The 25,565-nt window shown below is 45.0% G+C and overlaps 1 protein-coding gene across 1 annotated transcript in view; it reads left to right on the top strand.

The window, feature by feature from the left end:
- SLC29A3 (solute carrier family 29 member 3) overlaps positions 1-25,565 on the top strand; it is a 41,170-nt gene that overhangs the window by 6,072 nt on the left and 9,533 nt on the right. Inside the window, exons 3-4 of the mRNA XM_006121491.4 lie at positions 18,032-18,114; positions 22,700-22,926. Of these exons, the coding sequence (XP_006121553.1) occupies positions 18,032-18,114; positions 22,700-22,926 (310 nt within the window). The remainder of the gene's footprint in view (positions 1-18,031; positions 18,115-22,699; positions 22,927-25,565) is intronic.

The raw sequence follows: 25,565 nt of genomic DNA, 5'->3' as shown, positions 1-25,565 counted from the left end.
CCCCCCCCAGCAGACCAGACTTTTGTTGCGGGACGCCTCGGGTAGAGCAGCTGGGGTGCTGCCGGGTTGGTCCTGTGGGAACCTACCGGGCAGCGCCCCAGCTGTTCTGTCCCAGGCTCCAGATTCAGCAGCTGTTGAAACTGATCAGGCTGATTCCAGGAAGCTGGGGGCAGAGCAACTCTGCCTCCGGCTTCCTGTAGTCAGCCCCTGGTCAGTTTCAGTGGCAGCAGCTGAATCTGGAGCCAGTTCCGACTTACATACAAATTCAACTTAAGAACAGACCTATAGTCCCTATCTTGTACGTAACCCTGGGACTGCCTGTATGTATTCTGCTCCTTCTTGGTTTCTTCAGGTAGAAAACACATTTCTGTCTACACCCCATCGATTACTAAATGTCTTATAAACATAATGATGTATGTGATTTCCATCCCAAACCACTGCCTACGTTTAGTAAAAAAACATACAAATTATATATGGATCTCTTTGCTAACTGCTCAAAGGTAGCAACTTCTAGGCTGAAACTTTCTGGCCCTTGTCATGTGCCATCTTGATAATTGTAAACTCCTCCTTTGTGGCACTCGCATCACGCCATCCTCATTCTTACAAAACATAACTTCTGAGATTTTCTTTGCCCTTCACTCTGAATATATCATCACTTACTTCAGATCCCTCCACTAGCTTCTTATTTTCCACCACATCAAAGTCAAGCTTCCTAGTTTCATCTTTTGAGGCCCTCATTACTAGGGATGTTAACATGTAGTTGATTACACAATCAACTTATAAGCCTTGGCTTATTGATTAATCTTGTCTACTTCATGCCACCTTTCCCCTACAGCCTCTGTATCAGAGGCAGTAAGGGGCGGGGAGCGAGAGCCAGAGACTGTGAGGAGTTGGCTTTAAGCAGGCTCCCCATGAGCACCATATCTGCTTGCCCTCCCACCCCCCGCTGCTGCCACTGATAGAGAGGCATCAGTGTGGAGGATGAGGAGGGCAGGCTGGAGCCTATACGCATAGGAAGCTAGCTTTCTAGTAGGCTCCCTATGTGTGCTGGCTCCGCGCACTCGAGGCAGCGAGGGGGCGCAGGGCAGGCATGAGCTCATGATGGGCGGAGCTGGCTTAACAGCCAGTTTCCCCCAGAACCAGCTCCGTGGTACTGCCTGCCCTGCCCCCCATTCTGCTGCGTCTATCAGAGGGGAAACAGAGGCTGCCATGAAGCAGCCTCTTTCTGCAATGGCCTGTGCCTGCAGCAGACAGAGGGTCAGCAGTAGCACCTCCTGTCCATGGGAGGTCCGAGCGCCCCACGAACAGAGGCTGCTTCAGCACCCATGGAGCAGCCTCTGTCTGCAGTGAGCCTGGGCCCGCCACGGACAAAGGCTGGTCCATGGCAGCAGCTCCCTACAGACAGAGTCTGCTGCTGCGGACCAGCCTCTGTTCTTGGGGAGCTTGGATCTCCTCCATGGACAGGTGCTGATGCCACCCAGCACTGCTCCCTCTGTATCAGAGGCAGAAATCTAGGGTGGCAGGCAACCGGTCTGCATGGGGAGCTGGTTTCTAAACTGACTGCCATGGTGAACCAGCTCCCGCTTGGTACCCCGTGCTGCTGCCTTTTGATACAGAGGCAGCAGCGTGAGGTGGCAGGGAGCTCCTTGAGAGTGGGACCGGGAGCGCATTAGCTGCCAGCTCTGCCCCTGGGAACTATCAAATAGTTGTGTAACTGCTAAGATTTCATGCAGTCATACGACTATTCAACTACACAATATCTAACATCCCTACTCTTTTCTAATCTGTTTAGTATTCCATTGCCTTCTGCTCCTCCAACGCCTTGAACACCTTTTTGTCCAATTCTTCCTTTGTCTGTGTGGCTTCTTACATGTCATCTGCCATGTGGGGAAAAGTTCTTCTTGAGATGATCATGAAAACTCACTTCAAGACTAACATTGACATGACTGCAGCACAATGGGAATAGATGCTTTTAATTAATAGGGAGCAAAACAACCAAATATTTCCAGATGAGCCATGCCATTGTGCATGTAAGTTGTCTGCATAAATGAGTGGTCTAATTGTTATTACCCATATCATTCCTCTCTTCCTCTTATTGTTTGTTGCAATTCTTACTACATATTAGGTCCTGATTCTGCAATCTTATCTATATGGGCACAGCCTCATTCACCTCACGGGGATTCTATGCAAGTTTCTTGCTTTCAGATACAAGAGAAAGACCTATTTCTTTGTCATAATTTTCCCAGAATAGTACATTCATTCATTCATTCATTCATTCATTCATTCATTCATTCATTCATCTGTTCATTTTAAAACCTGCTAAGTCTGCTTCTTAGTGGCTGGGGTGTGGGGGAAAGAACACTTTCCCCTTTAAGAGGCATTTGGTTACAGTGATCGTGAGGGCCACAGAAGTATACAGGTACATAGGAAGATTAGGGGATGCCTATGTAAATCAGATTGAAGATCAGAGCATTGGATTATAAACTCTGATGCAAGGGTTAGGGGGTCCTTTGTGGTCACACAGCACCTACCATATGCCTGGGGAAAATAGGGCCAGTGGGCTGCATCTGGCCCGCCAAGCCACCAGATGTGGCCCGCGAACATAGTGAGAAGCCTTAGGCAGACTCCCTGCTTGCCCTGCCCCTGAATGCTACTCAGAAAAGCAGCTTATGGGCTGTTTGTGTTTCACAGCTGGGGTGGGGAGGGCAAGTGTGGAGAGGCTTCATACATTATCCCCGCCTCTAGCACAATCTCATTGGCCGGTTTCTGGCCCACCGGAGCTGCCTGTTTGAAGAACAGGCAACATGTGAAGCACCATTCTCCCCACCCTTCAGGTTCTTATTCACACATGCACATGGCCTTTGCAGCCTATGCAGGGGCAGGGCTGGCAGGGAGGCTGCCTGGGCTGCTGGCTGGGAGTCACCCAGGTAAGTCTCCCATTCAGAACCTGCCTCTGGCACTCCAGCCCCTCCCTCCCTCAATCCACCACCACCCCACATAACCCAAAACCTCTGTCCCTCTCCTGAACCCATACCCTTTCCCAGATCCTTCACCCAATCCCCCGCCCTACATCACAACCCAAACCCTGGTACTCCCTCCTACATCCCAGTCCCCCAATCCCCCGCCCTACATCACAACCCAAACCCTGGTACTCCCTCCTGCATCCCAGTCCCCCAATCCCCCGCCCTACATCACAACCCAAACCCTGGTACTCCCTCCTGCATCCCAGTCCCCCAATCCACCGCCCTACATCACAACCCAAACCCCGGTACTTCCTCCTGCATCCCAGTCCCCTGCCCCAGGTCACAACCCAAACCCCTGCACCTCAAGCCCTTGCCCCAGGTCATAACTGCCTCCTTCATCCAAACTCCCTCCCAGACCACACATGTCTCTTACCCCAAGATTCCTTCTGCACTCAACTCCATCCCAGACCCCGCACCTCCTCCATGAATAGCATGGAAGAGTGTGGTCCTGGACCACATTCCAAAATCTTAGATTGACCCCCTCATCAAAAATTCTTGCCCACCCCCAACCTGGCACAGTGCAACACCAAGTGACAGATATATCAGTCTGCATTTTCCTGAATAAAATTCCATTTTGTTATCTTGTGCCCATGTTTCTAATCTAAAGCCTTCTTTGTAATTTTTCTCCTCAGTAGTATTTGCAACATCTCCCAACTCGGTATTATCTGTGAATTTCATTAACATGCTGTTTACTCTTGTCTTTCAGTGCATTAATCAAGATGTTAAAAAAAGATCTGATCTAATATGATCACTCAGGTGGCACTCTATACACCTCCTCCCAACTTGTCACGTTGCCAGTTACTAATCTTTTATTATGGTCACTTAGCCAGTTTTCATTCCACATGAGAGTTCCCATCCAAGCCTATTTTAATTAATTTTTCAAATAAAAAATTGCTATATATTGCTTCTGTCTTCCCTCTTTTGCTCCAGTGTTTAATATCGTGCTGCCACATTAGGTCATAGTGTACTCCTATCACGTTGAGAGGGAAGAAATGGAGTAAGGAGGTGAGCCATTCATGGGTGGTTGGTGCAGCACCTCCATCCTCACCTACAGCCCCACCCCCTTTTCTGAGACCCCTGGGTAGGGGAGGAGGCAGGGCAGTGTGCCAAGTGCTCCTCAGTCTCCCTGGAGCACTGTGGAGGGGAATATAGGGTAGGGGAGCATGCGTACAGCACAGCTCCTGGAGCATTAGGAGAGGAGAGGAGATGGTTCCAGCCTCCCTGGCCAGGAGCACCAGGAAGGCAGGTGCTGGGGACAGCAACACTCTGCCCCCAGAACGCCTACAGTAGGTGCTGTGGGAGTGGAAGGCGCACGTGGCCAGGCTGGCAGTTTGAGAAGGCAGAGCCTTCCCTTGCCTTAGCCACTGGACACCCATGGAGCCATTTCTCAAAGCAGATGACAGGACTTTTCCAAAGGAGAAAAAAATGCACTATGTATTTGTACTGTGGCTTAGGACTTTTCAGCTGAACATTTTGTGAGTTCATTTGAGGGACACATCCTTCTTTACAGCTTATTTTCTCATTTTGGGTGGGTTAGGGCAGTGGTTCTCATCCAGGAATGTGTAGAGGTCTTCTAGGGGGTTTGCCAACTCATCTAGATGAGATTCTCAACTTGGGGGTTGTGAACCTGAAGGGCCGGCATTAGAGGGTGGTAAACAGGGCAGTTGCCTGGGTCTCCATGCAAAAGCTAAAGTTACATGGTTCACTATGAAGTGACAGGGCTCAAACTTCAGACTCCTGAAAGGGGTACAGTAGCCTGGAAAGGTTGAGAACTGCTGGGTTAGTGTTTCTTCACAAATTGATCTTCGCTACTTTTAAGGCAAGGCTCATCTGTAGAGCCCCATGGATGAACTGGTGTCTTTTAGTCTTCATTGGAATTATCTTACTTTTTAAAATTAATAATGTAGTATTAATGAAGCTGACTTGCCAAGCCTGAATCATCTACTTATCCACACAGCAGATATAGCAAAGGCAGGAGCACAGGAAGCTTTCCCAATCTGTGCTCCACCCATAAGATCATATCTTTATCCCTGATTTGGAAGGACCAGTCTTCTAGGGATGAGAGGGTAATTCAGTCACCATGTCCATGATCTCTCTGCCAATGAAAGAGTAGTTGCATTTTTTCTGAAGCGGGCCTCTGTCCACTAGGAAATGGACTGAAATCAACAACTTATTATACAGGCTTCTAAATATCCCTATGTGAAATCTGCTCATTCTTCCTTAGGTGGCTTTGGAAAGAGGAAATTGTATTGGTGCTTTTAAGATCCAGGTTTAATCAGTAGTCAGCTCAGTGCCATTCACAGCTTCTCCAATAGAGTTATCTGCTGATGCCTTCTTGGCCCCAGAAGATATTGGTGCATTGAGCTCTTGTGTGGGAAGGCTTTCTGATGGAGAGCAGGGAGGGCATGGAAGGAGAAGCTCAGAGAGGAAGTAAAATCACCTTTAGCTTCCTTATAGGTATCAGTTAATTGGAAATGTAAAGAAAGCAATTAGTTAGAATGAAAATGGCTGTATGTTTTAGTCTTCCTGAAAACTGCTACTCAGCCCTTTTAAAAAACAGAGTATTCCTAATAGGAGGGCACAGCCCACTATTTAGCTTGAAGATCATGTATTTATTTCACATTTTGTTCTTCATGTAGGAAATATTGAGGTCCTTCCTCACTACTGTGTATTCAATAGCACAGAAGTGACCCTGGTTTGGTTTCGTTTACTTCCGTGGTGATGTACCAATATCAGAATTTATATTCTACATTATGGGGAATGGATATTTTAGTTAACTCGCTGTTGAAGCAGTGGTATACCTCATGCCAGTGGGATTCACAAGAAAATTGAAAACAAAAAAAAAAGTCAATTTGTGTAACTTCTTTGCAGTGGAGAGTTGGGTTTCCAAGGCTTCACATCATAAAGTTGTGTTGCTCCATCACTATGTCATGGAAATTGAGTCCATTCAAAAATGATTAAAAAAATTAATTTCAGTATTTAAATTTATAATCTAAATTTCCAGAAAAGCAAACACCTTTGTTACTTTCATTCAGAGGTTATAATGAAATGACCTAATATGCTCACACCAAAATAGCAACATTTTTCTCCCTTTCACACTGTGAACCCATATGTGCTTGCAATAGATATGCCTATAAGTAAATATGTGTAGTCATTTGCAAATGGCTTTCCCAAGATTCTTCCCTAGAATACTGTGCACTAGTCCTTGCAACGCTTTAGGAATTAGTGCAGCATTTTATGGGGAGTTTTATGGTGTCTGAGGAGGCAAAGAGGTTGAGCAAATTCATTTTAGCTGCTGCATGTACACAAGGAATAGGAGCGAGTTTGCTACTCACCAGTGATGGTTAGCAACCTCTTAGGTATTACAGCCTATGTGCTGAAAAGTGAAACTGAGCTTGGAAAAATAGCAGAAAAGGTGCTCATGGAAATCTAGCTCCTCCCACTTTGACTAACTTAATTTTGGTTTTAATTTCTTGTATGGTCAATGTTTCAGTTTATAAAACTCTTTAAATAATAAACCCTGGGTATCAGAGTAAGTGCTTATGTCATGGTTTATTAGACACTTAGGGGTGACTAACTCATTCATGTGGACGAGGTTTCTATAGAAAAAAAACTAGGGTCATGTGGTTGCAACTTTATTGCTGATGACTTTAAATTTGCCTGAAAAACCTTCCTCTCTGCAGCATTCAACCACACCAGATTGCAGGAGGGTTAAATTGGAAAAAGGAAATAGATTTTTTTTAACACTAGTGAGACTTTCAAAATCTGCTAGTCATGCACCTAAATTATTAACCCTATTGAGAAGCAACTGGATTTGTGCTTCTCAATCACTTTTGAAAATCCCACTCTGAGCGAATTTTGTTGCCTATGAATGGTGGTGGCTTGCCAGACTGGAAGGATGAAATCCTCTATCTACAGAATAAACATAGCATGGTCAGCAGCCATTCAGGCTTTCAGTGTTTCACCTTGTGCTGTCCTCTTGACTTGGAGAAAATTTCTGTGAAGTTGGAAGAGGTGGTCCAGTTTCTGTGCCCATTCTATTCTTGTGTGTCTGTTGAGATTGTAATGAATGCAAAATGTGATTGCCAGACTTTGTTAATTATGGAATTAAATTGAGACAATAAAATCTAGCCCACAATACCACCAGTCATCCTCAGATGGTAGTGACCTTTGGTTTCTACCCATCTACTGCCCTGAAGCCTTAAAATCCCATCTCTCTTGTAGGAAGGATGTCAGGGAGGAATTCCCCTTCTGGCTATGTGGTGCAACATTTTCAACACTTGGGCGCCTAAAGCTAGGCTAGTAAATTTGAATGTAGTCACCTAAACAAAATGGACTGATCTTTCAAAAGTGCTGAGAACTCAATAATTCCTATAGTTGTCATTCGGGCACTGTTATGGAACTCTTGGCCATTGAATTTTAAGGCATCAGGATTATGGGCTAGAGTCAAGCCTGTAACCCACAGATAAAGGTTTCTGTTTGGTATTTAGTGTACACTGACTTTTAGCTGAGGATTTCAAAGCACCATAAAACCTAAATTAAGCTTTATACCATGCCTGACAGAGAAAGAGGTATTGTTTTTCAGATGGAGGGACTGCAGCACAGAAAGGTTAACTAACTTGCAGTGGCAAAGATGGATGGAGAACCCAGGTTTCCTTGACTCCCAGTCCTGTGCTTTAGTCTGAGGCCCATCATTGCTTTTTATTAGGATGCTCATTTCTGTGTGTCACATTTAAAAGGAGTCTGGTTCAGGTCACTAGGGGCATGAATCCTCCCGTGAGGCAAGTGGCATGATGTTGGCTCCCTTGCTACCAGGTGTTCCAGTGTTGCCTGCTTTGAAGCTGATACTACCCAGACTTCTGGGGATGGGGGATAGTGCGCTTCCCCTGCAGAGTCCTCAGAAGCAGAACTCTGCTATCGAAAGATGAGTTTACAACTGCAAACTATTCTTGGCTCCAACCTGCTTGCTGCTGCTAATTTCATGCCCTGTGATCCAGGTAACGCTCTAGTGCCTTGAGCCGCCACCCTGGGCCTGAATTGCTTTTCTAGCCCAGCAGGAGCCAGCTGCCTGTGCTGCCGAATTTAGGCTGTAGCTGAATAAAAAATACTTTGCAGAAGCATTTTGGCAGCACAGTGTAGAGTCTGCTGAAGCTAGTGACTCATTTGCTACAGTTGTGTTTTGTTTTAAAGTACTCAGTATTCTGTTTGAATAACATCACACATAGGCAAAGATCACAGTATTGTGTTTGAAGATGCTGTAGTTAATACTGGTCATCCTCTCCATTGTAAACCTCAGTTCTCATATATTTTAGAATGCTGGTGCTTGAATTCCTTCTGGGTTGGTGTGTACTATATGGGAGATTGGAGAAAAGTATTTTTCTTCCTTTTGTAAAGGTGATTGAAATCAGCCCAGCTGGCTGCTTGGCATTCTCATTTTGCTTTGAAGAGGAAAAAGCTTGTTTTGTGCTGCATACGTAGTCATTGCATCACAGAGTGGAGAGGTGACAGCCCTCCACTTCCACCCACCTCCTCCCTGTTTCTTTTGACACCATGACTGCCTACATCAGAGCCCAATACATATTCCATACTGAAGGAAGAGAAACCTATGTATGGGGCTAAGTAGGAAACAATAAGAACTAAAACGTTTAGGCTACGTCTACACTGGCATGATTTTCCGGAAAAGTTTTCCGTTAAAAGCATTTTCGGAAAAGCGCGTCTAGATTGGCAGGAAGCTTTTCCGGAAAAACACTTTTCCCAGAAAAGCGTCCATGGCCAATCTAGATGCGCTTTTCCACAAAAAAGCCCCGATCGTCATTTTTGCGATCGGGACTTTTTTGCGGAAAACACTACTGTGCTGTTTACACTGGCCCTTTTCTGGAACAGTTTTCCGGAAAAAGACTTTTGCCCGAACGGGAGCAACATAGTTTTTCCGGAAAAGCACTGATGATTTTGTATTAGATCGTCAGTGCTTTTCCGGAAATTCAAGCGGCCAGTGTAGACAGCTGGCAAGTTTTTCCGGAAAAGCGGCTGATTTTCCGGAATAACTTGCCAGTGTAGACACAGTCATACAGTATAACTAAACTGTGAAGCTGGGGAGCAGTGGAAGAGCAGAATATAGGTATATACAGATACGAGAAGAACGTAAACACCAATAATGGGGAAGGGTTATTTAAGAGGGAATGGAGTTATGACTAGAAGCAATCATGACATTTGGAAAAGGAAAATATTAGGCTGATTTCCGGGGCATAGAGGATGGTAATTTCCTGACAGCAAAATTTAATAGTCTGGGAAATCGTCTTCTATGGAAAGTTGTGTCTCATCTATCTCCAAAGATGTTTAACATGAGGCTGGTAGGGATACTAGCAAATGTTCTGTGAGGTGCCATCCTTGTTCTTGGAGAATGGACTTGATGTAATTCTGTACATCTTTTCCACCTCTAACTTCAGTGATGCTATAAAGATACAACAAGTCGTTCTGTAGCACCTTAGAGCTAACAAAAATGTATAGTATAATGAGCTTTTATGGGCAAGACCCACTTCCTCTGAAGAGCAGAGTCATGCTCTGCGCATCTGAGGATGTGTGTCTTGCTCATGAAAGCTATAGTTTATGATTGTGTATTATGTTTTAAATGAACACAGTCATCAGTTATGGTAATAACAGCTTAGGTTATCAAAGTGAAAGAATTTGACAAATTCAGCGCACAGTACTTGGTAGTGTTTATACTTGCTTGATGCATGCTTTTGGCAGTGATGCTAGCAATTAAATCTCTTTTACCATCAGGATTTTAGGACCTTAAACAACAGCATCTGGCCCTGCTATGGTGTAAAATTCAAAATAGCATCTATATTAGGGGTGAGCAATAATTTTTGATGGGGGGGGCACTCCAAGATCTTGGTAAGTGGTCAAAGGCTGCACTTTTCTATGGAGGGCATGTGAGGTCTGGGATGGAGGTTGGGTGCAGAAGGGAGAGGACTGCGGTGCAGGAGAAGGTGTGGCGTCTGAGAGGGAGTTTGGGTGAAGGAGAGGGTTGTGATCTGAGACAGAGGCTTGGAGGGCAGGGTCCAGGAAGAGGTATGGGTTCAGGAGAGGATTCTGGCCTGAGGGAGGGATGTAGAAGGGGGTTCAAGGCTTGGGAGGGAGTTGTGACCTGGGGAAGGAAGAAAGGGAGGGTGCAGAGGATTTGGATGGTGACCTAGGGCAGGAAGTTGTGGGGAGGGAAAGGCTGGGTTGCCAGAGGCAGGCTGTGACAGGGAGGCACATACCTAGGTGACTCCCATCCAGAAGCCTTACAGGACCTTGAGGCAGGCTCCCTGTCTGCCACAGTCCCAGACTGCTCAAAATGGCTGGGTGCTTCCTGTGGCTCTCTGTTTCTGGCACCAGGGAGAGCGGGAGGCTTTGTGCGCTGCCCCGCCCCCAGCAAAATCTCTCATCTCCCATTGACTTGTTTCTGCAAAGCCTCCCCCACCCCTCTGCACCAGGAGCAAAGACTCAAATGAGCAACTAGATGCTTAAAGCAGCACTGGGATGCTCTGAAGCAGCTGGCTGTTTTGTGCCTGAGGGTCTGGGCGGGGCAGCCCATGGGCCAGATCAGGTGGCCCCAGGGCTGTAACCAGCAGCTTGGTAGGCCATATCTGACCTACTGGGCCATATTTTACCTGCCTCTCTCTCTCTCTCTCTCTCTCTCTCTCTCTGTGTGTGTGTGTGTGTGTGTGTGTGTGTGTGTGTGATGAGTACTTCACTATAGTGTTGAGATCCAGCTTCTTTAATTGGATTTTCTAAAAACTATTTCTATTGCCCTAAAGTTTAATAAAACCTTGTTTTCACAAAACTGAATGTGAGAGTGATAGTTATGGTGACAGCATCCCTTTAAAAAATCCGCAAACAAGGCTACATTTTAATAATTAAGTTTACATTTTTCTTATAACCTTACTCTTCTATATCACATCCCATTTCCCACAGCTTTTTCTTTGGGATTTGTTTATTCATACTACTGCTATAGTAGATTTCTGTATTTATGTCTCACTCTCTTCCTGTATCTACTTCTCCACGATGACCTACGTATAAGACTACCTATTAGCTGAAATGGCAAAGCTATCAAAAATAAATTAATTCTGCACTCTAAAAATGGGAAAAGTAATGAGTGTTTTAACAGCATAACAACACATAAAATGAATTCAGAATAGAAATGCTGATCTGTGATGTTGGCACAAAAAACATTGCCTTCATTGTAATCATTGCTCTCTGTGTCTCTTCTCATTGATATTGTTGCCTGGTGTGACCTCTGTATGTCAGACTTGCCAATATTGACCTAAATGTCAGCCAAGTTACTCAGGGCATGTCTACACTAAAACTTAAGTCAAATTGTTTACTGCAGAAGTTCATGTCCAGACTGCCCTTCTTTGGTTAGTGATGTGCATCCTCACCGGGAATGCTTCCACTGACCTAAGAGGGGCAGTGAGAGGAGCTGAGACTCCAAGCTGCCTTGTATCAACGTATTTGTATAGTGTAGACCAGGGCTTATATCAGGGGCTTTCAATCTTCATTGCACTGTGATGCCTTTCTGACAACAAAGAATTACTGCATGACCCCAGGAGAGGGGACAGAAGCCTGAGCCTACACAATCCCTGATGCCCTGAGGGAGGTTGGAGGCAAAGTCTTTTCAGCTCCAGGAAGGGCTGGAGACCTTGAGCTTTAATCCTGGGTGGAGGGGCTTTGGCTTCAGCATCAGCCCTGGGCATTTGGGCTCAGACCTCATCTTGGGGCCTCAACACATCTAAGCCAGCTCTGCCAATCACATTATAATAGTTTGAGAACCACTGATTTAGATGATAGATGAGCAAATCAGGGATGTAAGGGAGTAGTTGACTAGTCGACTACTTGCATCCTCCTCCCTCTCTCCCCCCCCCCCCCGCTACCTCTGTATCAGAGGGAGCAAGAGCCAGGGAAACAGGAGCCAGTGCTGAGGGGAGCCAGCTTAAAAGCCTTTCCCCCCGAGCACCGTCTCTGCGGTGCTACCTGTCCGTCCTCCTCCACTGCTGTTTCTGTCACAGGCAGCCGGGGGCGGGGAGGAAGGGAGGAAGAGCGGGGGTGCTGCTGCCACAAAGCAACCCCTGTCTGTGGCAGCGTGGACACGGACAGGGGCTGTTTTGTGGCAGCAGGCCTGTGCGCAGGAGGTCCCAACTCCCCACTGGGACCCCTGAAGACAGAGGCTGCTGCTGGCTGAGCAGGCGTCCAAGCTCACGCTGGGTGCAGGGCCAAACCCCACTGTGGCTCTGCAATTTAAAATGCAGTGGGAGATGGCAGGCAGTCTGCCCGGCTCATACTGCCTTTTAAATTGCAGAGCCACAGCAGGGTTTGGTCCCGCACGCGGTGCAAGCCAGGACTGAGACGGGCTGCCTCTCGACTAACTGAGTAGTCAATTGAATTTTTATCAACTACTTGATTAATTAAATACCTGCCTCTTAACATCCCTAGTGCAAACACAATACAATTAAGTCTGAGTCTTAGGCCTTTTCACTGTATTGTGTGTTTTTACATGCCTTCTTTCTAGCTGCGGGTATTTTGTGTTACAGTGTATGTCCTATGCAAGGTCCAAATAGAGGAGAGAGAAGAAACAGGTTTGATTAATCATTGGAAACTTTACATTTAGTTACTTAACAATAATGTTTTTGTATTATATTCCATATAAACAAATCCTCCAAAATGCCTTTGAGTCAGTAAGCTGAGGCAAAGTGGCTAAAAGATTTGCCCAAGGCCAAGGAGAAAATAAACATCAGAAGATTAGAAACCAGGGATGTAAAAACGGTTAAAAATGTTAACCATGTAACTGATTACAGTTCATTTAGTTACAGGGATAAGCGCTGAGGACGCCATGGGAATTTAACCAGTAACTGGAACTGATAAGCATCGCTTCTCTGTTAACTGGTTAACTAGTTAAACTTTTACATCCCAATTAGAAACTGCAGATTGTGGCTACCAGTCATATGCTCCAGACAAAAGATGATCTATTTCCTCATTTTCATCAGTGTCCATGAAGGGAAGGAAATCTAGGTTACTCTAGGACTAAATGTCTCAGGGGGGTAGCCATGTTAGTCTGTAACTAAAAAAACATAAACAGTGATGGTCCTATAGCAACTTAGGGTATTTCGAAAGTGAAAGTGTGTGCTGGGACACAGGTCGAACCAAACCCCTAAAAATGAGGAGTAACGTTAGTTCACTTTAGAAACAGCTTTTGATCAGAGTAATGTGCTGGCAAGATCATGCTAATGAAGTGCAGGATATTTAAATCCCCGCTTCATTGACTATTTCGAATGCCTACATTTGCATCCCTAGTTCGAACAAGGGTGCAAGTGTAGACATACCCTTAGGCTATGTCTAGACTGCAAGCCTCTTTCGAAAGAGAGCGTCTAGACTGCACGCGGAATTTCGAAAAAGCAAGCCGCTTTTTCGAAAGAAAGCACCCAGTGAGTCTGGATGCTCTCTTTCTAAAAAGCCTGTTTGCTTTCAAGAACGCCTTCTTTCGAAAGAGCACTTTCGAAAGAAGGCGTTCTTCCTCGTGGAATTAGGTTTACCACCGTCGAAAGAAAAGCCGCATTCTTTCGATTTAATTTAGAAAGAACGCGGCTGCAGTATAGACGCAGGTGAAGTTTTTTCGAAAAAAGGCTACTTTTTTCGAAAAAACCCCTGAGTCTGGACACAGCCTTTGAGACTAACCAAAAATATTTTTCATGTGAAGAATTGGGTTGGGCCCACGAAAGCTCATGATACTATCTATATATATATTTGGTTATTCTCTAAGGTGCTATAGGACTGTTGTTGTTGTTTTTGTTTTTGTTTTTGTAAGGACTAAATGGTTGAGCTAGGACTAAGGGATACCTACATAGTCTCTCTGTGCCTTTGTTCCTCAGCTATAAAATAGGGATAATAGCACTTCCCTACTCACAGGGATGTCGTGAGGTTAAATACGTTAAAGATGTTGAGGAGCTCAGGCACTGTGGTAGTGGGGGCCACATCTGAATCTGAGATAGAAGTCAGATTAGTTCTGAGCTGGATATAAGTGCTCTTCATGGAAGCTGGTGTGAACAGATGTCGTGCTGTTAAAGGAGACAATCTTTTGATGGCAACCAAAATTATTTTGGGGATAGAACCAAAAGGGGTATATCTTTGATACAACATACTTTTGGGTGAAGATACTTCTTAAGTAGCCAAGGTTTTTTAAAAAATGAAGGAATCCTAACAAAAGGATTCCACTGCTATTAGGAGAGTGGGGGAAGGAAGGGCAATGAGAAATTAATTGGGATTGTATGTTTGTTTCCACATACTCTTCATTCTGCCTTGAAAATTCTTGCAGTGGAAATGCAAAGATCTCTAGTTAAAAGCTTCAGTTTCTTTCTTAGCTATGTTGTCTGTCTGCATGTGTCTCTGCCAAATAAAACATGTCAAGATTAATAGTTGCTAATTCTCATGGATGTGAATATACACTACACTAGACAAGGCTGGCCTTATATACAAACAAATTTCTTCTGGGAACCTGACATATAACAATATCTCTGTAAATTGTTCCATATCATAGCTTTCGCACTGGAATTCGGGTGATAAATTAAACTCAAAAATAATATTAAGCAGTATCATATTTGCTGCCAGCTTTTATAGAAAATCACAGCCCTGAAGCGGTGGAAGTCACTGGCTAAGCACCTGGAATCAGAATTTGAAGTGTTAAGTCAGCTTCAGACATCAGGAGCCTCTTGAAGAGAGAATAATTTCTTCATTTCAGTATATTCAGCTAATTCAGATCAGTGACTAATTAGTTTAAAGTTAAAAAACCAGTTGGATATTGAAAAGCAGATAAGCTTGTTTTCCTCTTCCAATCTATGAATATGAACTAGAAGTGAGAGGATGAGGTCTCGTAATTTGGTAACCAGAAATAATTAGTTGACTTGTAGCTAAATTACAGATAGTACGCTTTTGTAAACTTTCTGACAAATATTTTTTGAATGATTCTGCCACTTTTAAGGTAATTTCATTGAACTAATAAAAAATTGAAATACCATTTTTCTGCAGTTTAATTTAATTTAAATTTCTAGCCAAAGATAATTTGTGACAAATCAGAATAAAAAAAATCATCTAGTCACTTAAGAAATGTATCAGTCATCATTTTCGTATGATACAATTGTAAAAATTAAGAATTGGAATAAATGTATGTTACGCTTTGTAATTTCTTAAGTAAATTCATATGGCTAAAGTGTATCATCCTGTTTAGCAAAAAGTAGCACCACATGTCATGTAAAAGCTACATTTATTTGCAAATCACCCTGTTTTAATGGTTCCTAACTAATGAGCAGTAACATCTGGGAAAATAAATAAAAGTACTAGTGCAAAGTATGCTTAAAATTAATTATTTAATTAAGGGTTTCTTGCTTGGTGATATTTTTAAATATTAAAGGTGGTGTAAAGCACTTTGGTTAAAATCAAACTACCTTGACTTCATCAGTCCCATTTATGCTCCTGGCCATGGGATTTGAGGACCTGACAAATTACTGCCTGATTGTATGCAAACACAGAGGCTTTCAATGCAAATACAGATCTGCTCTAAATCCCTAATGCCTTGTCTACACTAAAAGGAAGATCGCCACTCCTGCGATCAATCTTCTGGAGTTCGATTTTAGTGAGTCTAGTTAAGATTTGCTAAATCAAACTCAGAGGGCACCCCCACTGGCAACCAGTATTCCTCCTTGTGAGGTGTAAGAGAAGCCCTGCTATGGGGACACCGCCAAGTTCGGCTTATATATTCTATGTAGTTGGAGTTGCGTACCTTAAGCTGAGCTACTGGATTTAGTACAGACCTGGCCTAAAACCTCTTAATGAGATGCTCAGACAGTGATCCATATAATACAGTGTCCTGTTGCTGCTGCAGGGGAGGGTACAGGAAACTGTGTTATAGTCAGATACGTGATTACAGTCAGATTACATGATAGTCAGTAAAACCTTTAGTTGTCTCCTAACCCTTGGTAGTTAGAGGTTGGCTTCTTAAGCCCTTAACCTTGAGGGGTTATAGCCCTTCCATAACTCTAGTTTGTTTTTATACTGAGCATTATTGTTAGTCACATACAAGTCTACATATTGTTTCTGAATGCTACTGAACTCTTGGCCTCACCAGCATTTTGTGGCAATGAATTCCACAGCCTCATAGTATATATATGTTCTGTATTTTTTATTTTCTCAATTTTGAATTTGCCATCTTTCAGTGTCCTGTTGCTCTTGTGTTACGAACTCAGTAAATGGAAGTTTCCAATCTCCCTTCACCATGTGATTTATAAAATGCTTTGGAACATTTGCAATCATGGAGAGCAGACTATATCTGGTGGTTAAATTTCATACCCTGTTGTGAATAACAGAGAGGACAGCTATGTTCTCCTTGGCTTATCAGTGTTTGGAATGCAGAATCTCTAGCCTGGTTAATACACTAGAGCAGGGATGGTCAGCCATGAATACTGGGTGGGTAGCATAAGTGGCCCTCCTTCACCTCAGAGGGCCACATCAGCCTGCAGCCTGCTGGGGTTCCACCTGCAGCCCTCCTGTCTTCCCTCCTCTGCCAAGCACCTCTCACCCCTGGGGCACCGGAGTCCTGCACTTACCTGCCCCTCACTCTTCCAGCATTTTCAGAGTGCATGAATCACCTGATTTGCTCCCCATCCTCACTCCTCCCTTTTCCTCCCAGAGCTGGATCACAGTGAATCAGCTGGTCGCAGGAGGGGGAGGAGTGGGGTTGGAGTGCGAATTAGGTGATGTGCACACTTCAGAAGTGCTGGATAGAGAGTGAGGGGCAGGTAAGTGCAGGGCTTTGTACCCCAGTACACAAGAGATGTATGTGAGAGGGGAGCAGCCTGAGGGTCTGTGGGCTGCAGGTGGAGTCCCAGTAGGCTGCCTGCAGGCTGCAGATTGCCCACCCCTGCACTATAGGTTGAGCCATTCTAGAATTAGCCATTTTGTCTTATAGAATATGTATATAACTAATCACTTGTGCACTGTTTCAGCCATTGATAAAATCCTTATTAGATTGGGGGACCCCCTCTGTTATACTTCCTTAGGTGCATATTTATTCACTCTCTAGGGATGTTAAATATCAGTTCATTGAATAGTCAGTTAACCTCATGAAGGTTACTCGACTGTTCTGTAGTCCCCGGGGGTGAGGCCGACAGATATCACACTCTGGTCTCACTCCCGAGGAACACCCTGCCACTCCACATTGCTGCCCCGTTATCAGAGGCAGCAGCGTGGGGTGCCAGGTGGGAGCTGGTCCATGAGGGGAGTTGGTTTAAACACCAGCTCCCCTCGTGGACTGGCTGCCTGGTTCCCTGCACTGCTGCCTCTAAGAGAGGCAGCAGCACGAGGTAGCAGCAGCCCCTGTCCAGAGCAGGAATGAGCTCCTGGACCCGGTGCAAGCCAGAACTGAGCCGGGCTGCCTACCCACCTGGCTCCGAATACACTTTAAATGCAGAGACACAGTGGGAGTAGGTCCTGGACCTGGACCTGGTGAAAGCCAGAACTGAGTTAGACTGCTGGCCAGCCTGCTAAAAAAAATTACTGGTTAGGGGGAGGGAGGAATGCGTGTAGTCTGTAGCATTAACCGATATGCTTTTGCTTATCAGTTAATCTACTACACTGTTACATCCCTAATTTACTCTACCCTGCTAAGATTGAACAAATCACCATACAACACGCATTCCATAGAGATGCTAATGCAGTGAATATTTTAGTAGCTCATACCTATTTACTGTAGTCACCACTGAACCTGGAAGATTAAGACATACATTAGAAATACATTTGGTAAATTGCAGCTCAGTTTGTAGGCCCACAGACAGTAGAACCTTATGATAGTATGGCAGCTGACAGCTTTGTCTTGGTGTTCTTGATTTGCTTGCTGCTACTTGTATAGAAGGTTTCGGAGGTAGTGCTTAGCTAAACTTGTTTCTGATTTTAGGTCTAAAGGCCTTTGTTGATTTTTGCAGGACTTCTTTGAAAGTTACATTTCCATTGCCTCGACTGTGCCTTCAGTGCTCTGCCTGATTGGAAACTTTGTGCTAGTCAACAGGTAAGTGCAGTTACGTCTCCAATCCAGGATGCATTAAGCACCACTATTTCCAGACTTGCTTGCTGCCTATGCAGTCCAACCATTCCACCATTTTCTTTAGTCTTTTTAGTGTTAGCACAGCAGTGGGCTTGAAGTCAAGCTGAAACATCTAATGGGGAACTACATTTAACCAGAAAAAAATGTTAGCTAAATTGCTTAAGAAAGAGACGCACTCTGTCTTGTCTCCACTGTAAAGCCTACTTGACACTTCTTAGAGATTAGACCAGGCACAAATATATTTCTGTGCTCAAACTCATGTATCTGTTCCCTGTTGTGATGGTAATAGTTCAGTGAAATAATAGCCTATTGTAGAAAAAGTTCAAATAGAGTATTAAATTCCGTGTTACATTTCCCTGTGAAATCTGTGTTCTGAATGCTACTGCAGTTTATAACGCAATACAGGTTCCTGGAATCCATGATGCTTGTTCGAGTGATGGTCTCTATATGTATTCCAAATGTGGGGTGTGCCTGTGCACCATGTACTAGAGCCAGAAGATTTTCCTACCAGTGTCCATTGACCCACATGTGCGTCGCAAATTCCCTGTGCTTGCAGTCGATAGTATAAGAGGCTGTGTGAGTCGATGCATCTCCATTTCCTCTTACCGCCATGTGGCCTGAGTCGAAACCCTTGTTTGTTCATGCTCTTAGTTTTAACTAAATCTGTATTCTGAATACTACTATAGCTTATAACTAGAGCCCTACAAAATTCCCAGTCCATTCTGGTCAATTTCATGACCGTAGAATTTGAAAATGAGTTAGTTTCACATTTTCAGATGATTACAGCTGAAATTTCAGTGTTGAAATCATGGGTCCTGACCAAAAAGAAGTTTTAGGGCAGGGATGGGAACCTTTTTTTGGGTCTGGGGCCATTGACCCTCAGAAATATCAGTTGGGGACCGCACACAAATGAGGAAAAAAAAGTCACTGATTTTGCTGCCCACTGAGAAGGAGAAAGACACTCCCCACATTCCCCTCACGCCTGAGGTTCCCCACCCTTGTTATAGGGGGGTTGCAAAGTTTTTTGGGGGGTTGTCATTCTCCCTTCTGTGCTGCATTCAGACCCACCTTTGATTACCATCTCCTGCTGTAGGAATCTCCATGGCTGAGCAGCAGGAGCTTCCTCGAGATGGTTCTGATCTCTCCCCAAGAGCAGCTGTGCAGAAGATAAGCAAATCCCATCCCCCTCAGCCTGGGGTATAGCCCCAGCTCTGTGTCTCCCCATTCCCTTCAATAGCTATATTTCATAGGAGAGGGCTTATTTCATGGTTTGTAACATGTTTTTCCTGTCTGTGAATTTGGTAGATCCTCACTTAGAAGTCCCAGAAATCAGTGATTTTTAGATACCTAATACATTCATATTATGCTTACCATGTATAAATTGTCTGTCTTTGAGCTTAGAAACTACCCATCATAGTAGTAATGAAAGGCCAAACATACAAAACATTATATAGGGGATGCTACATAAATTGGCATATATGCAAACTAAATTGAGTCAAAGGTTTTTGCTCCTCTAGGCAGATCTGAAAACGACCTACCCTCACAGCCTGGAGCTAGTTGAACTAACAGTCACTAAAGTTGTGATCCCTTTAGCATCTGCTTACATAGTAAACTGGCCCTGTACATGGACATTTTTTTTTCTGTCCAGTAAACTGAGATCAGAATTTGAGGGAAGAGAGTCAGGAGGAATACTCCTCTTGTACCCATTGTCCAGTTTACCCCCTGCCAGGAAAATCTGAAACACATTGAAAAGGTTTCCCCATCCACTAAGATAAAATCTTTTAGAGAGAATTATAGTACTGCACTTGTCTTGACTCCCTGCTGACTGGCAACTACAGTTCTGTTTTCTGTACCTGTGGATTTTGTCAGTGTGCCAATCCCTTTTATCTGCCTTATTCTGCAAGTTCTAATCATTGAAGTAAGAATAGAAATTAATTTGAAGGTTAGCTTATGTATGAACAGTTTATACTTCATATTGAGTAGGTATTTAATGTTCACCATAGAAATTATTAGCCAAGTGATAAATTCTTAAAATAGGTGCTCAGTTGTTACCAATCTTTGCACGTTGTATGCAAACGGGAAAGAAAGCAAAGGAGAACTTCAGAAAATAGATCTTATTTTGCGTGCATATTCTCCGGACTGCTAATGTATCCATTTCACTAAACTATTTTGTATTTAATGAATTACATTTAAATGTAGCATCTATCTCCTGCATATCACTGATTTTTCTGACTGGCACATCTATAATCAATAAGTGTTTTATTATGTTAAATTTTCAACATCATAAATACTCATGAGGCAGATTAACATTATGAAGAATTCTGAGCAAATCGGTTCCCTGTGGTTCAAATATTATGCAGCATATTTGGCTAGCATATGCTCCACCCTCAGAATACAGCATGTTGGAAAGCTTACCATTATGGCTGTTTTAAAGTAGTGGCACTGTCTGCGGATATAGCAACACATATGAAATCATGACTATTTTTTTGTACATTGTTTGGGAGAGAATAACAAAACTAGGTAGTGCCAGCCTTTTGAGAGGACTCGTGAGTATGCTTGCTTTCGTATTGATGCTCTTATTTGACTAGAGATCATTTTTGTGGTTTAATTGGTGTTCCATGCACATAAGGCATATTTCTCAAGAGTCCTTCCTCCTCCTAGAAATGGGCTAGTCAGACTACAGTATTTTTAGTTTAGCTAACTATGTAGCATGGTGCACCATATTGTGGCTCCTTGGAGACCTCCCTAGGGGAACAAGGTTTAGTACAAGAGACCTTGTATCTGAGGATGGAGGGAATATATTTCAGCACTTCATCTTTAGATCTTTGTTGCTAGTTTAGCTTTTCTTTTTCTTCCTTTCCCCTTCATTCCTTCTCTGCCTGGAAGGTGAGCTGATAAAGTCTTATGCATCTATAAATAATTTTCCTGTTCAGTCATAAATTTGATATGAGAACTCTTTAAATAATTACTTTTTATTTCCCTTCTTTTTCTTGGTCTTTCCTGCCCCACAGGAATTAGTTCATTGTAGCTTCTTCATTGGCTCCATTTCTCTAGCCATTTGGCTTCCTTAATGCTCTTGTATTATCTCCCAGTTGGCTGGTACATCAACAGCCTGCCTTAGCCAGAGTATGCATTTCTAGGCTGTCACTTGTACTTCCAAAGCAACTCCATTGTCAGTCCCCAAGTTCCTGTGTATGGTGTGGATTCTTGAGTCTGTGTTCTAAAAAGTGAGACAGCGTGGCAGCTACCCACTTGCACACTACATTTTATCAGCAGTCAGTACTGCAAATGGCATTTCTTGGCCACCTTAAAGCAAAGGTCCTTAGTTCAGATGGTGAAAATTAGTTTGTAAAGTACAAGGAAACTCTTGAAAGCAAAAGGGTATAGATATGCAAAGTTACAAAATGATAGCCATTCTTGCATTTGTCTGGAAACTTTTTGATGACTATAGGGTTGTAAAAATGAAATATGTAGAATAGGGTAGATCATTGCCAGCTTACAGGCATTTGAAGATGAATCACATGTAAGGAGAGGCACTATGACCTAATACATTTGGAACTATACTGGGAGTCAGGAATCCTGAGTTCTTCTGCCAGTTCTCCAACTTCACCCTCACTTTGCTCTGTTTCCCCTGGACCATTGTCTGATAAGATTGTGAGCGCCTCAAGGACTGTATTTTACCATATGTGTATACCAATATATACTAGGATGGAGACTGGGTACAGAAGGGACTGGGGTGCAGGAGACGGTGTGAGGTCTGAGAGGGAGTTTGAGTGAAGGAGAGGATTGTGACCTGGGTAAGGAGATTAGGGTGCAGGGTTTGGGAGGGTGTTTGGGTGCAGGAGAGGAAGCTAGCCTGGGGAAGAGGTGTATGAGGGGGTATAGGGTCTGGAAGGGATTTGTGACTTGAGGCAGGAGGTGAAAAGGGTTTGGATGGTGACCTGAGGGTGGGAGTTGGGATGTGGGAGACAGGCTCTGCCTGGGAGGCGCTTACCTAAGTGCCTCCTGGTCAGCACTCCCAAAGCAAGCCGGGCTCACTTCAAACTGCAGGCTATTCCCTCCATGTAGCTCTCAGCTCCAGGAGGGGGCAAGGCTTGCGCTGCGCTCCCATCCCCCAGGCCAATCTCTCAGATCCTATTGGCTGGTTGTTTCCAGCTAATAGGAGCTGAGAGATTGGCTGGGGTCAATTCCTATTGGCTGGTTCTTTCTGGCCAATAGGAGCTGTGGATTGGGCTGGGGAGATCACATGAAGCCTTCCCCTCCCTCCAGAGCAGAGAGCTGCCGGACTGCGCTTTAAACCTGTGGCAGCTGTGTGCCTGAGGGTCCCAGCAGGGTGGTCGGTAGACCAGATCCATCTGGGGGCTTCATGGGCTGGATCCAGCCCCCAGGCCATATTTTGCCCAGCCCTGGTGTATAGTGCTTAGCTCAATGGGAACTGTATCTCAGCTGGAGCATCAAGGTATTACTGTCATAGAAATAATGAATAATAATGCCTTTTTGATTAAAGTAGATAATGGTGGGATCTCAAACTGTTGCATTTCTTCTTTAGAGTATCTGCCAGCATCCGCATTCTGTCCTCCTTGGCTGTCATGCTGGCTGTCTTCGTGGTGATCACTTTGCTGGTGAAAATGGACACCTCCACATGGACACAACATTTTTTTGTCATAACCATATTTTGTGTGGTTATAGTCAGTAGCGCCTCGACCATCTTCTCCAGCAGCATCTTTGGCCTCTCAGGCTGTTTCCCCATGAAGAATTCGCAGGCATTGATTTCAGGTTAATCTCCCTCTGATATTTCAAAATGGAATTGGTGGTAGTAAGTAAATGATTAGCTTTGGCAATGGAAGGCTATCCACATGCAGAGAATCAGAATGACGAGATCTGAGAAACTGCTTAGGTTCATGGATTTTAGTTTTGTAACATATGCTGTGGGTTCTGCAGCACTTGCTCCATCTTGGTGGAGGTTTGCTGTATGCATTTCAGGCATGTGATAATGAGTTCTGCATGTTAACTGAAGTAACGTGTTTCCTTTATTTAAAAAAAAACAACCCTGTAGACTGAGATAAAGGGAAGTTGCCAAGGAAGAAACACAGCCAGTCATGTGAGCTGACTCTAGTTTCTGTAAACATTTTGTAGACTGCCATATTACACTGTATACAACAGCATTTGATCTCTCAAAAGACACAAAGAAATTCCCAGATCTTTCACATCGATATCTTATGCCTGATTTCCCCCTAAAGCAATCTGAGTCAAAGGACCACAGAGTTGACTTTTCTATAGGGAGAACGACCCCTAGTTCCACATCTGTTTATATCTCAAGAAATATTAAACTTCGCATTGTCTCTCTTTTATATTCCACATTTACACTCATTTCCATAATTGATGAGGGACATGCTGAGAGTCATAAGTGATGAGGTCCCTGAAGGTTTGGATGTGGTTGATAACATTTTAAATGCACTGCAGGGTAGGTGTGAGAGAGAGGTGAGGGGAAGAAATCAAGACAGAAATATTTCTTTGGGCCAAGGCTGGAATGTTTTAATTTTTTTTTCTTGGCGAGGGAATTAAGCTTGTCTCAGAGGTTCCTGTTGTAAAAAAGATGCATGTTGTATTGGCAAATTGATTTGCATTTTGGGAGATAAAAAAGAGAGACTCTCAAACTTCCAATTTTAGAAAACCAAGCTTATGTTTCTGATCTGGTAACTGATATTCTTCTCGTTGAAACTAGACATAGAAAATCCACATTAAAGCCCATCACACAAGATCTACCTGGCCCAAGTAGTGTAATGGAGTTGAGTATCCTTACTGGAGTGGGGAGACGGATGGATGGAAAGCAAGGCTCCCATTTCACTACAACAACTATTACACCTCAGGTGTTGTGAGCCAATAATTAACTGATTTGTAGTACAACACAGAAAAAGAGACAATACCAAATACAGGCAGACCCCGGGTTACGTCAATCCGACTTGAGTTGGACCCCTAGTTACAAACGGGGGGGGAGGGCGCAGCTAGTGCAGGGTGCCTCCCCCACTGTCGCCGCCTCTGGCGGCGTGGGGGACACTTCCCCCCAGCAGACCAGGGAGACGTGGAGCGGCTTTTCTCACCGCGAAGGACTCGGGCGGCGGGACTGCGGCGCATCTCGGCGGTCCCGCCCGCCCGCGTCCTCCGTGGCAAGAAAAGCTGCTCCGCGTCTCCCTGGTGTGCTGGGCGGGAGGGGGGCACAGCTAGTGCGCCCTCTCCCCCCAGCAGACCAGGCTTTTCTCACCGCGGAAGACGCGGGCGGTGGGACCGCCAAGACGTGCCGCAGTCCTGCCGCCCGCATCCTCCACGGCGAGAAAAGCTGCTCCGCGTCTCCCTGGTCTGCTGGGGGGGGGGGGGGGGTGCAGCTAGTGCGCGGCCCCCCCCCCCCCCCCCCCCCCAGCAGACCAGGCTTTTCTCGCCGACGCCTGGGGTAGAGCAGCTGGGGTGCGGCGCTACTGGACCAACCCAGCTGCACCCCAGCTGCTCTGCCCCAGGCGTCCCCAAGTCAGCCGCTGCTGAAACTGACCAGCGGCTGACTACAGGAAGCCCGAGGCAGAGCTGCTCCCCTCCCAGCAGACCAGGCTTTTCTCGCCGATGCCTGGGGTAGAGCAGCTGGGGGGCTGCCGGGTTGGTCCCACAGCACCGAGGTGCGGCGCTACTGGACCAACCCAGCAGCACCCCAGCTGCTCTGTCCCAGGCGTCCCTAAGAGCAGCTGGGGTGCTGCCGGGTTGGTCCCGCCACGCCAAGGGTCGGCGCTACCAGACCAACCCAGCAGCACTCCAGCTGCTCTGCCCCAGGCGTGTCCGATTCAGCCGCCTCTGGTCAGTTTCAACAGCGGCTGAATCTGGACACCTGGAACAGAGCAGCTGGGGCACTGCCGGGTTGGTCCCCGCAGTGCCGCACCTGGGCACTGCGGGGACCAACCTGGCAGCACCCCAGCTGCTCTACCCCAGGTGTCCCCAAGTCAGCTACTGCTGAAACTGATCAGCGGCTGATTCCAGGAAGCCCGGGGCAAAGCAGCTCTGCCTCGGGCTTCCTGTAGTCAACCGCTGGTCAGTTTCAGCAGCGGCTGAATCTGGGACACCTGGGGTACAATATGTACCAGTTCCGACTTATGTACAAATTCAACTTAAGAACAAACCTACAGTCCCTATCTTGTACGTAACGCGGGGACTGCCTGTATACAGATGGACTTTCCCTTTTAAGACTGCAAGCTTTGAAGCCTCATATTTGGGGTAACTAGATGATCCATATTAATGCATGGCTTTTCACCTCTAGAGACCTACACTCCACTGAGTGTAGGGTTGAGTCAGATAAGCAGTGAGTTCAGAGGTTTCTGCCTCACCAAGTATTTGTTTTTTCCCACCTCCCAAAACTATAATACAACTTGCAGCAA

Source organism: Pelodiscus sinensis, chromosome 8 (assembly GCF_049634645.1).
Source record: "Pelodiscus sinensis isolate JC-2024 chromosome 8, ASM4963464v1, whole genome shotgun sequence".
NCBI lineage: Eukaryota > Metazoa > Chordata > Testudines > Trionychidae > Pelodiscus > Pelodiscus sinensis.
Note: the sequence above shows the minus strand (reverse complement) of the source record. Positions and strands in the feature narration are given on the sequence as shown.